Source organism: Plasmodium berghei (assembly GCF_900002375.2).
Source record: "Plasmodium berghei ANKA genome assembly, chromosome: 10".
Classification (NCBI taxonomy): Eukaryota; Apicomplexa; class Aconoidasida; order Haemosporida; family Plasmodiidae; genus Plasmodium; species Plasmodium berghei.
This window is the reverse complement of record NC_036168.2, coordinates 392,366-406,099: the sequence shown is the minus strand read 5'-3', so window position 1 is coordinate 406,099 and position 13,734 is coordinate 392,366. Positions and strand designations below refer to the sequence as shown.

Sequence of the window (13,734 nt, the reverse complement as noted above, 5' to 3'; positions counted from 1 at the left end):
TATATTTATTTATCTCCTTTTTTTTACACATTAAATGCGACTATCTCCATATAAAAATACAAAATTTAAAAAAAATGAGAATGGATTATTGATGATAGCCTTTACAATTTTTTTATATTATGATTAAAAAATGAATGATATTTTTTGATGGATTAAATAAAAAAAATGTAAAAATTTTTTTTGTCCATAAGATAAATACACATTTTGTGTGCATAATGATTTATATACAATTATGCATTTTGTATTTTTATAATTTTTTTTAATGTGTATAATTTTTATGCTGTATAAATGAAAAAAATATATCCAATTTATCTTCTTGTTCTTTGGTTTCATGCGTACATATTTATTTATGTAATTTAATATTTTGCACAATGAAATAAAAGCTATATTATATTATACATATATATAACAAAATAATAAATTTAAACTAAACCAAAAAATAATTACAAAAATATTCATAATTTTATTTATTGAAAATAATTGGCTTAATATTATACGTTGCCTGCGTATTCATAATCATTATAATATGGACTGCAAATATTGCATGTAATAATTAAATAAATATATTAAGTTTTTTTTTGATATATATTAAATAAATTTTAATAATGACCAGTCTTGAGTCTTGCTTGAATTAAAGGAAATAAATGAAAATAAAATTAGAAAAATAAAGGGGATGATGTAAAAGCAAAAAATGCTTGATTTCCTGTTTCAACGATCAGAAGCTACTATACCTTTTTCCAGCAATGAAGAATAACACTGAATTATAGAATACATCGTAACGCCTTAAAATATTGTAATAAATTTCGAAAAGTATACAGAATATATATGGGCAACATATAAATTTAATTATAGGATATACAAATACATTTGTACTGCAAAATAAATTGTATTATGTGATAGGTCTGTATTTTGATAAAATAATGGGAATGATATAAATAATAATAAACACAATTTATTATAATATTATTGCTTATATCCTGTCATTTTTTAAATTGTATTTACTGTTTGATGTATTGCCATTTCATTTATCTATTTGCTTTTATTTTTGACTATTTATTTTTTTATTATTATTTTAATTTTTTTGAGGAAAGATGGTACCCTATTCCTCAATTTGTTAACATATATAAACTATTTGTTTGCTTAAGTTTATGTTATTGTTCAAGCTGTATATTATGCCCACAACGAAATAAATAAATTAACATGCTTTGTCGTATACTTCACATTGAGTATATATACGTTAATCATGCATACCCATATGTGTCTATATGTTCCTAGATATTTGTTAATCTGAATAATTCCATACACACTTCACTTTTTTTTCATTTTTTTGATGCCCAAATGATGCCAAATGCTCGATTGATACTTGAGCGAATTATATTTATAGTAACATACATAGGAACAATATATACTTTTTGGAATTATATGAATATATACAATACCTCGATAAAATGTTACAGTTTTTTGGCTCTTATAGTTATATATACTGCATCTTATATATTGGCAATATTACCCGAAGTAATTAATTCGATTAAGGATGAATTATTTTATAAAACTCGAAAAAATAAAATTTATTCACATTCATTAAGAAAAGATGAAGTTCCAAAAAAACGAAAAAAAAAGGATAATAATAAAGGATTAAAATTCTCCAATTCCATTGATACAAATTTATTATATATTCATCAGGGTAATATTAAATATGAGTATATAAATAGAGATAATTTAAGAATGCACAACACATGGAATAATATAGAAGAAAATGAAATGAAAAGTCTAGAAGAAGGTAATTACAGTAGTGAATATAATAGTGATAATGAGGAACGTAAAAAAGAAAAAAATATATACCATGGAAAAATAAATGAAAACAAAATATATGGCGAAGAAAACCAAACGATGGATGCTGAACAAATGGACTACCATGCGAATAAAGGAGAGCATAATATGAATGATGAAATAAATGATTACATTTTAAAAAAAAAAGAGAAAAATAAAAAATATATAATAGATAGCATTAAAGATATTGAGGATATATTTAACGATGGTCAAACAAAAACGCTAAAAATGAAAGACCAAATGATTCAGTTTATAGAGTTGAATTGTATGGATAGCGAATTAGAAGAAGCAAATGGAAATGAGAATAATCATAAAACCTCAAAAAAGGATTTCTATACAATGGGAAGCATACAAAATATGAGCAATATGATTATTTCAAATAATATGAATAGTAACGAAGATCAAATGATATATAATAAAAAATATCAATTGAATGATTTAAACTCATATATTCATATGTCACTAAAAGACATAAAACGATCAAATGAGTCTTTTTTATACGATGTGAAATATTTAAATGCAAAGACACTCGATTTTTTAACAGATAATAGAGAATTAAGTCTAATGTGGAAAGCAGATACCATACGAGCGAAACGAAAACAAAAAAAACGAAAGTATATATATTTCATGTTTAAAAGTGGAAAGGATAGTATTTTGGGATTGGGTAATAGCTATTTTTCTTGGTTCAAACCCAATGGAGATAAGTATGTACTAGATAGTTTTTATGAAAGAAATAAACAAGTAAAAAAAGTTAAACCTTTTTCACGTTGGCATAATTTATTACTAAAAATAATAATAGATATAAAAGTAACATATTTAAATTTTTGCAAAAATTCATCTTTTCTTATATCTGATTTAATAGTTACAATAGCATTATTGCTAACATGGATTGGCGCATATAATTATTTTCGTAGAAATGATCCTTTAACGGATCATGGTATGTTTAATTGGAATACAGATCATTTGCCTAATTTGTATATAACTATTGAAGGATATTTACAAAGCATAATATTATATGATATATGTGTAAAACTTATATTATTTTTTACATCACATCATATGTTTAGTTTTTGGTTTGTATTGAACATGCTAAACACCCCTTTTTTATACATATTAATATCGAAGTTTACAATGGTAAAATATGAAAGATATGGGTGGTTATATTTGACTGGGCCTTTTAGATTTATAAACATTTTAAGAATGGAAAAATTATTTGTAGAAAATACCAACCGTTATAATAAGCTAAATTTGCCTATAATTACATTGTCTATGCATATAATTATCCTTATTTATACCTACGCTTGTATACACTTATTAATTGAACAACCATGCAAAGGAGACTATCAATTATATGATTATATATTTTCAGTTATGCAAACATTAACTACAGCTGCATTAGGAAGAGGCACATGCTTCCCTTTTTCGTTGGAATCCAAAATTGTACATATATTTTATATTTGTATGGTATTTACTTATTTACATTATAAGATTCGATATTTAAAAAATCATTTAGTAGAAGATAAACAAATATATGGAAAAATTCCTAGTATTAGATCGAGATATTTTGTAATAATTGGGCATATTAAGCCTATTGCTTTATATGTTATAATAAATGAATTACAATCAACTTATAACAACATTGATGATATAATAATATTAACAAGTTTACCTGTTAGATTTTATTTAAATATTATTAAATTATTAAATAAAAATGGGTTAATACAAATCAGTTTGTGTAGATATGATTTAAACAAGCCATTTCCATTAACTATTAAAAAAATTATATCATACAGTATCGGAATATTTATATGTAATAATATTGTGAATACATATCATAATATTAATAATGATATGGAGACATTAAAAAGATATAACGAAATAAAATCACTTGGTCCATTTAATAAATACACATCTGTTCTTTTAAATAATATGTGTAATTATAATATTTTACTTAAAAAAAATTATAGAAATATTATATGTCTAAATGATTTAAAAATGAAACTTTTTGCAAAAACAATGGATGATTGTCCAGGCATGTTTTTGTTAATTCTTCTTCTTTTCATTAATATTCCTCAGAAGAATCAATCAAAAAGTACCGATTTATTGAAGAATTATTTTGATGAAATTAATTTAAACACTGGTTCAGAAAATGAAAAAAAATCTAGAAAAAAAAAATTATATCGTTGGAAAAATAGCACAAATGAGAAAAGTAAAAATGATAAATTGAAACGGTCTCATACATCGTTAGGTAATAATCACAATCAAGAAAAAGGGATAAAAAATTTTGAAAATAAGAAAAATAATAACTATAATATTGAAATAATTGAAGATGGAAAAAATAATAATTATGAAAAAATCAAAGATGTAGATTTAAAAGTAATAGATGAAAATACACAGAGAAAAGCTAATAAAATATCGGAAAATATAAAAAAAGAAAAATATATATTCAACATATTTTCTAAATTTAATAAAAATAAAAAAAGAATGTCTTTATTTCCATATATGAGAAAAAATATAAAAAAAAAATTTTTTAATAACTCAAACAATGAATATAGTTATCATTACAATTCATATAATAATTATTTAGATTATATAAAAGGGATTAAATATAATATATATAAAATAAAACTACCAACTTTGTTTTTTGATCTTTATTTTACAACTATTGCTCATTATATGTATATGAATTATAATGCTTTTGTAATTGGAATAATTAATGAATATTCTGAAATTAAATTAAATCCTATCAATTATATTTACAAAAATGAAGATGTTCAATTTATTTTGTTAACTGATAAATATAATATTTTGCAAAAAATCCAAAATATTAAAAGTATACAATTCGATTGGAATAATAATATAGAATCAATAAAAATAAAAATTAACAAACAAAAAGATGCCAAGAAAAAATTGGATAGTAATATAACGAATAAATCTATTGATAAAAGTTGTAATAACTATTATAATAATATTAAAAAACTAAAATGTGATAGTAGTGGAAAGTATTTTGATCCAGTTTTAAATATATTCAGAGTAGATAATTATTTACAAGCTTTAGAAATATTTAAGTTAAGAGAAAAGCAAAACAATCACATGAGATCATCTAGTAATGAAACATGTTATTCTGATGTCGATAATAAAATGAAGAAAAATAAAAATGGAATAAGAAATGTGTCTAATAAATTTGAGAGTTATGAAAATGCTAGAAAAATCGTATCTCTTAGTAGTATGGCGGATTTAGAAGCAGACAGCCGGAAAAGTAAAAATGATATACCGAAAAGGAAAACTTGTAAAAAGTACACCCCAAATTTCATGATTTTAATAAACTGGGCTCAATCATTAAATACGTTTTTAAAAATATTGTACAAACGAAAAAAACATAATATTATTATACTAAGTGATAATGTTCCTGCATATATATACAATAACAATTTATCAAAATATAATATATGTTATATACAAAAATCACCATTAATTATGTTCAACTTAATTATTGCAGGAATATTAGTATGTAAAAAATGTGTAATATTTAAAAATTATTTAAAATTAAACTCATATGAAAATATAATATCTCATAATGAAAAAACTGGATTAAATTATTTTGAATATATGTGTAAAACTAATGATAATGATGCAATTATAATTTTTAATAATATACAAAATATATTCAGAAGAAGAGATAAAAAGGATGCATATATCGATTTTTTTATTAATGAAAATAATAACTTTAATGCATATAATGATTATTTAAAAAAAAAAATGTCTATGAAAAATGAAGGAAATACTTATGAAGACGAAGAAAGAAAGAAATTATTAAAAAAAATAAAAAAAAATGATAATAAAAACAAACGAAAAAACAATATATATCTTTTAATAGAATTAAATAATACATTATGTATACAATATTTAAATAACGACGCATACACTACGGTTAATGTCATGAAAAGCAAGTTGCATCACCTTAATATGCATATAGCACACAATTTATTATTCATTGAAAATTATAAAAGACAAATACTGTTTTTTAAATATGGGAATTTATTAGTAGAAAATGTTTATAAAAAAATCGAGCACATATTTGTAGACAATTATTATTTTTATCTATACTTTTTACAGTTCACTTCATCAAGTGTATTTGTTGATGAACTTATTTATCATTTAATTGGATACACATTTCCTATCAATAATAACTCCATAGATATTTCAATAATCGAATCCTTTATACATGGAACTTATTCCACCGAAAATAAAAAGTTTAAGACAAATTTATTGCTGAAAAACATTAAGTCAAAATATCACGGAGTTGAGTTTTTCTGCATATTTCAGGTAGAGTAATGATGATACCCTGTCTTGAATAGCTATTATATATAATTATATTTTAAGTGGAATTTTTAGTTAGATTTTTAGAACCTAATTTGATATATATTTATTTTTATTTCGTAGAAATATCTTAAGAAAGGGGCGATAATAATCGGAGTTTATCGGCTCAACGAAGATAACGACATGAGCGTAGTTATTCCATGCCCTGAGAGGAATTTCATTATGCACAAAACTGATAGGGTACATTGAGAATGAAAATGAAAAATAAAAACTAAAAAAAATAAAAAACATAAATAATATAATAATAAAATAGTGTGAAAGAAAAAATTAAAACAATCCTAATTTGTGTAAACTAAGGTCTCATTTTGGCGTTCCTTTTTTCTATTACATGTGCAGGTGTATGTTATACAAAGTGAGTACAAACCCTAGGAATGATTTCAATTGTTTTTTCTTCCCTATTTTTGTCTAAAAATCTTTATATATACACATATTTTCTGTATTTTGGATATAACTTACTCGAGATTTATGATGATTTGGTAAGGAGTCTAAGAAAGATATATGAAAGCTTTCAATGTTTTTGTTTTTAAGGGGAAGACAATTAAAATAGTTATTATTACATAAAGAGTTAAATAAGCTTAAGCTTTGTGAATTAAATATTTCCAAATATTTGTTAGTTTGTTGAATAATTTTATTAATTTTGCTAATTTTTCTTTTCTTATGAAAAACAATTTTTTTTACTTTCAAATTATATTTATTCATATTTATTGTGGTGCCTCTTGTGTATATATTTTTTACATTCATTTTGTTTTGAATTTTTTTATTTTCACAATTTTTATTATATTTTATTTTTTTTGTATCATTTATTACATTATTAAAAAAACTGCAAGGAAAAAATACTCTTTTAAAAAAACTAATTTTGGGAATAATTTTATTTATTTTAGTTGTATTAGTAGACACAGGTAAATCATTTTTTATTTTTGCTTCTGCCAATTTTCTATCAAACGTTAGTGTTTTATTTTTCACATTGCTGCATAACTTTGTATCTATATATCCATCTCTTTTTTCGTATGTATTATTTATTTTATTTTTATAATTTTTTGCGTCTTTCCTATTTAAATAATTTTTCTTGTCCACATTTTTCGTATTTTTATTTAATTGCTCACATTGACGCATTTCAATATTGTAGGGTTTATTTGCATGTGGATATACTAATTTTGATGCATTTACTTTGATTATATTTTTTTTGGGGGGGTTATAAGTTCCTTCGTTGCTTTGGCAATGTTGAATCATCGTTTTATTATTATTCATAAGCATATTTTTCTTAAATTTCATATTTTGTAAATCTATACGATTCATATCATACGTGTTTAATATATTTATGTTAGCGTTACAAGAATCGTGAATATATAAAGGTGTTCTTAAAATATTTATGTTGCCTATACATGTATAATCATATATATTATGATTTTGTGAAGTGTTATATGTTTTTATATGATTATTCATGCTATTTTTAACGTCAAATAAATTACCATTTGTTTCGCAATTCATATTTATTGCATGTTGATTTTGTTTGTTTGATATTTTGTTAGCATCCATTAAATTGATACTAATATATTTTTTCGTGGTTTCCTTTTTTATCTTATTATTGTAACTGACAAATTTCGTGGTTGAGTTACTACCTGCTTTGCTATAATCAATTACATTTTTTTTTAAACTTTGCTTTATATTATTTTGATTTGAATTTGGTGATAAATTAATATTTTCACTTTCTTTAGGGGGTATTGACTTGTGGCATGTCTTGGAAGTATTATCAACTTCTGGGGTTTCATTAGCAGCACTATTAGACTTATCTATTTTTTGGGCGATATTTTGTTGATATATTTGTTTATTTATCTTTACTGTTCTACATATTTGTAAATTCTCTTTTTCAATTTGTATAGCCTTCATTTTGTAATCGACAATTAAACTTATACTATTTTTTATTTTTATATTCAATGCCAATTCTTTTTTTTTCATAATAACTATTACTTTTAAATAAAATTCCCATATTAATTTTTTGTTCATGATATATAGATTATTTATAAAATGCTGGTTATCATATATTTGGGTAATATATTGATGCAATTTTCCAAATTTTAAAATGCATGCAATATAGTATTCTATCAACTTGGCTAATATATGATTATGATGCACATTTTTTTGTTTTTTTTCATTCATATACATGATGAGGGGTACTATATATTTATCAAAGACACTAATATTGTATATTTGCAAATCTTTGCTCTTTTTTTTCTTTTTCTTTTTTTTTTTAAGTTTTTTTACTATAGCACTTTCTTCGGATGCAGTATTTTTGCCTAACTTTTCTACTTCACATACTTCAATGTGATCATAAAATCGAATCGTTTTAGTTTTTTCTGTTTTTTCTTCCCCAATTTGGCATTTTTTTTCTAACGTGTTTATTTTGTTTTCTTGTCCTAGTCCTTGATGAATTTCATCAATATTACAAGCATCACTATATTGATCTATTGTTTCCTCAGAGTTACTGCACGACATATTATTTTCATTCATTTGCGTAATCATATGATGATAATTATATATTTTGTTATCATTTGTATTGTCTTTATCTACTTGCTCATCATTATTAGCATCCACTCCATTACTGTATATAACAGAATCAACATTTTGTCCTCCGACTAGTGTTCTAGGCAGTTTTTCGACTATATCTTCGTGTTTCTTCTTACATTCGTCCATATTAATATCATGCATTACACCACTTTCTTTTTGTATGGGCACTTGATTATTCAAATTTGGGAAATTCTGTGTAGAACTTAGTAATATTCCCTTTGTTTCCATATCTTCATTTTTTTGAGAATCCTCTGATTGGCTCATTTTATTAACGAATAACTTTTCGTTATTAATATTAATAGGATTTTCCTCTATTTTTTTAGTGTCATCATTTTCATTTTTATAACTCTCTTTTATTTCTTCACAATTTGAGGGATATTTATTTCTTTTATTATTTTTCCATGTTTTTGCATTTAAAAAGAATTTACCTTTCATATGAAATTTTTGTTTATTGTCTTTTTGTATTTTTTTCCCCATAATTTGGGTATTTTTTTTTGTTAATCCATCAAATTTCTTCCTACTTACTTTGCCTTGAATTTTCGTTTTCCTTATAATATGTTGTTTATCCTTTTCGATGAATTTTACGAATCTTTGAGATTCAGTACTCATCTCATTTTGAACATAACCCATAGAGTGATTTTCTATAGTTGTAGTTATTTCTATATTTTCATAATTTTTGTACATTATTTGGTTATCCTGGTCATTTTTTCTTATTATTATATTTTCAGATTGAATTGTAGTTTTTTGGGGTTGTTCTTCATAAAGATCATTTAAAAAAAATTGTTCAGGAAATGCTTTAAACAATTCTTCTATAGTTCTTTTTATTTCATTTTCTAAATTATTTTCTATATCCTCCTCTGAATTCACAATTTTACGATATTTTGTCTTTTTATAATTATATAATGACTGATAACTTTCGTTATTTATTTGATGAATTAAATTACTGTTTTCGTTTTCTTCTTTTAATATATTTTCAAATGATTTTCCAAAATTACAATTTTCTTTATATGCATCATTATTTTTATATATTTCTGAGTATATCACTAAATTACTCTTTTTGTTTGTTTCTAAATTATATTTATTGTAATGTTCATAGCTACCACTTGTATATTCATCAATGTTGTATTTGCTATCACTATATTTGTTGATAATATTTTTATCTATAGTTTTAGATAATTGTTCAATATCTGCATATTGACTATTTTTTACGTTTATTATTCCAATAAAATTATTATCCTGGTTGTTATTTTTAACTTTATAATCACCGTTTTTAGAATCAGACATATCGTTATTTATGAAAATATCCATATCTTCATCACTTGTTGGATATCCATCACATGAAATATGAGATTTATTTATTTTTATCATATTAAGGCTAATATTCGAGTTGGCTTTCTCAGAGTTATATATGTTTTTTTTATAATCCGTAGCATTTTCATCTTTACTAGGTGGAATTATAATTTGTTGCGAAAAATATGAATATTTTGAATTATTATTAATAGTTTTTTCTTCCTGATAATAATTGATATAATATTTCAAATCATTAGAATTGATTGACATCTCATGATTACATTTTTCTTTATTATCAAAAATATAGAATGCAGTCATTTGTTTATTGTTACTATTTTGATTTTGCTTATTTTTTTTTCTTTTTTTTTTCTTATTTTTTCTTTTCTTTTTGTTATTCGTCTCTTGTTTGCTTGAATCATTTATATTCTCATTATCGCTGAATTTTTTTGTCCCTTCAAAATATATGTTTGCTTTTCCAGAAGCAACGTTGTAATTTTTCTTTGTCGTTTTTTTTTTTCTTCCTTTGTTATTATTTTTCATCAATTTCTTTGGAGAATTTTTATCGTCATATTTTTCATTTGTTATTTTTCTAATTGTGTTCTCTAAAATTGATGTTTTTTCTGATATATTTGACTCGTTTTGTATAGGAGGATGGCTTGTGCATAAAATATCAGAATTATTATTATATATATCAATTTCATTCTGTTGCTCATTTTTTGAAATGATTACACTATCACTTTTATTCAAAATTGTCTTTTTTACCCCTTTATAAGTAACTATTTTTTTTTTGTAATATTTTTGGAGCATGGACAGGTGTAAATATGTAAAAAAATACTGTCTATTTATCTTATAAGTTTTTAGTACGTTATAAGCCTTCTTTTTTGAAAATTTGCAAAATAAGCTATATTTGTTAGGAATGATATTCTTGCTTATTGTTTTTCTTTTAAAAAATGATTCGTTTTTATTGTTTGTTTTGTTCTTAAATACAATTTTTTTATTTACTACTATATATGCATATTTTTTATTTAAAATTGAAATAATTCCAAGATATTGGAATTTTGATATTTCGTTCTTTATTTTGTGTCTACATATTAAATTAAATTTTTTTTTTAATAGTTTTTTCTGTAACCATTTATATTTTTTCTTTTCTTCAACATTGTTGTGTACCATTTTTTGGGGGTTGCCCATTTCTTTCGTTATAGATTCTTCATTTGGCTTATCGCCATTTATATTATCATCTGATACATTATGGTCACTTTTTTCATCACTATAAATATGATCTGTATCGTATATATGCATGTAATCATTATTATCCTTATATTCGGGTAATATCTCTTTATTAGGAAGTGATAAATACGATTTGTTTTTCATTAATATAGTTGTATGTTCTTGTTCGTTGTCTTCGATTTTACAATCGATATCTTCATTATCATCTGTGTATTCATATATAGAATAAAATGACATTTTTGATGATACTACATTTTCACTATAACTTCCAAAATTTAATAAACTCCCCTTTATAAATTCTCTTGAACTTTTTATTTCGTAAAAAGTAGATTCATTTGTACCGTTGCAATCAATTTCATTGGAGTGGCTTGAATTGTTGCTGATATCATTATTTGTTTTTTCTATCTCTTTATTAGGATTCATATCATTGTTTAAAAATTCAAAATATTTTTCGAAAATTGATTTTTTTTCTTTTTTATTAGAATCTATACATGATTTATTCTCCTTGGAAGGGTTCATAGAAATATTCATTTCTCCTCCCTCATTATATGTGAAACTATTATTTTTCCAATCCTTCATATTCATTCGATGTATATATAATAAAATGCATTGTAACTAATAGAAATGTATTTTTAAAAAATGTGTATGAATACATGTGTGCATCTGTGGTATATTTTTTAAATATATATAAATTTTCAATAAAAAAACACTACAATTCAACGTCTAATTATTTGAAAATTATGATTTATTGGCATGTGTATTTGTTTATTTTTTTTAGTTATATAGAAGTGGTAAAAAAATGTGCACTATTCTTTCCAGTATCAAAATTTTACATGTTATAAATCGCATAAATGGATACGTGTATATATGGTTAAAATGATAAAACATATAATAATAAATAAACAAATAATAATAGTAATCATGTATACTATTTCCAATTAAATTATAATTATGATTTTTAAAAAATGTCTACATATCAATTTATTGCATATATATATTTATACATACATTAATAGAGTTGTTTTGAAATCATGCTATTTATTTATAATGCCGTTATTACGGTGCTATGTGTCTATTTATTTTTTTTTTTTTTTCCATGTTATAAATTATATTATTATACGTATTTGTTATTTTTATTTTAATATATTTTAAAATAAAATTGTTTCTATATTTTATATTATATGCGATTTTCACATATTTTATTCATTATATTTTTTAGACAAAATATTTTCCGAACTAAAAATTTAGAATTCCCATGTCGAGTTTAAAACAAATATTTTATTAATCACTTTTTTAATATATTTTTGGTGGTACATTCTATTATAATCGACGTTATTATTGTACTATTTTTTCCATTTTTTTTTTTATTTTACCATATTAGGGATATTTTATTTTTTAATTTTTACAACAGTACTATTATTTCATCTAGTTAATAAATATGTAAATGGTACTTTTAAATGGCATTTTTTCTTTATTTAGTTTCTATCCTTTTATCGATGATGCACTAGGTGCAGGCATGGGAAAAATAAGTCAAGGTGTGAAAATTTTTCACGGTTTCTTCACACTCCATGAAAAAAGAGAAAACACATAAATGTATATGAACTTAAATAAATTTTAAAAGAAAGAAAATGAGTTGTAAAATTGTTAAGCATTATAACAATACATATTGGTAAATATGTTTATATACAAAAATAGTAATTGTAATGATCAATATTCATATTTTAAAAATATGCGTTGTTACAATATGGGTAGCTTACTTTTTATATCTATAATCATTTAAAATTGTTTCCTTAATCTTTAGTTATAATTCGAAATAATTATATCTCTCATTTTAATTTTGTATATTACTTATGTCATGTCCAATGTAAATCAAAAATAATATGTATAAACCTTTTTACCTCATAACTTATGTAAAACCCTTATATTTATATATGTACTTATATTACCACTGTGTTAGTGTCTTTTTAATCAGATTTAAATAATATGAGTTATATACCAAATGTGTTGGTGATCACACAATTGAATCGTATTACAATAATTAAATAAATATACACAATGAAAAATTGTATATATTTAATATGCCATATAGTTTTATAGGATTCTAAGTATATTGATATTTTATGATCGTTTCAAACAATTTTTTTTTTTTTAATTATTTTACCCTTTTAAATAATATACTTATTAATAATATTAATGCAACGTATTTTTTCATTGAAATAATTCTTTTAAATGACCTAATCCTAGTTTTATTACAAACTAGGCATTAATAACTTTTTATTTATTAAGAACTAATTTGTTTATACACCAACTTAAAGTGTATTATTATCACTATATTTATTTAGGCTGTAATTATTTTTTAGCAAACATACTAAATAATGAGCTTAAAAAATATCATAATTTGTATTGTTCACAAAGTATTAATACATGTGCGTCGAATTAGAA

At 22.7% G+C, this 13,734-nt stretch overlaps 2 protein-coding genes across 2 annotated transcripts; one reads left to right on the top strand and one right to left on the bottom strand.

Moving 5' to 3' along the window:
* Positions 1-1,338: 1,338 nt before the first annotated feature.
* PBANKA_1008700 (conserved Plasmodium protein, unknown function) lies at positions 1,339-6,579 on the top strand (the record flags this gene model as incomplete). The annotated part of the gene is made up of 3 exons (XM_034565162.1): positions 1,339-6,156; positions 6,274-6,390; positions 6,547-6,579. The coding sequence occupies 3 exons, from the start codon at positions 1,339-1,341 to the stop codon at positions 6,577-6,579; spliced, it is 4,968 nt and encodes a 1,655-aa protein (XP_034421887.1).
* A 36-nt stretch (positions 6,580-6,615) lies between these two features.
* On the bottom strand, positions 6,616-11,871 carry PBANKA_1008600 (conserved Plasmodium protein, unknown function; the record flags this gene model as incomplete). Its single annotated transcript, XM_034565161.1, has 1 exon — positions 6,616-11,871. One exon carries the CDS (start codon positions 11,869-11,871, stop codon positions 6,616-6,618), a length of 5,256 nt encoding a protein of 1,751 aa, XP_034421886.1.
* Positions 11,872-13,734: the final 1,863 nt, after the last annotated feature.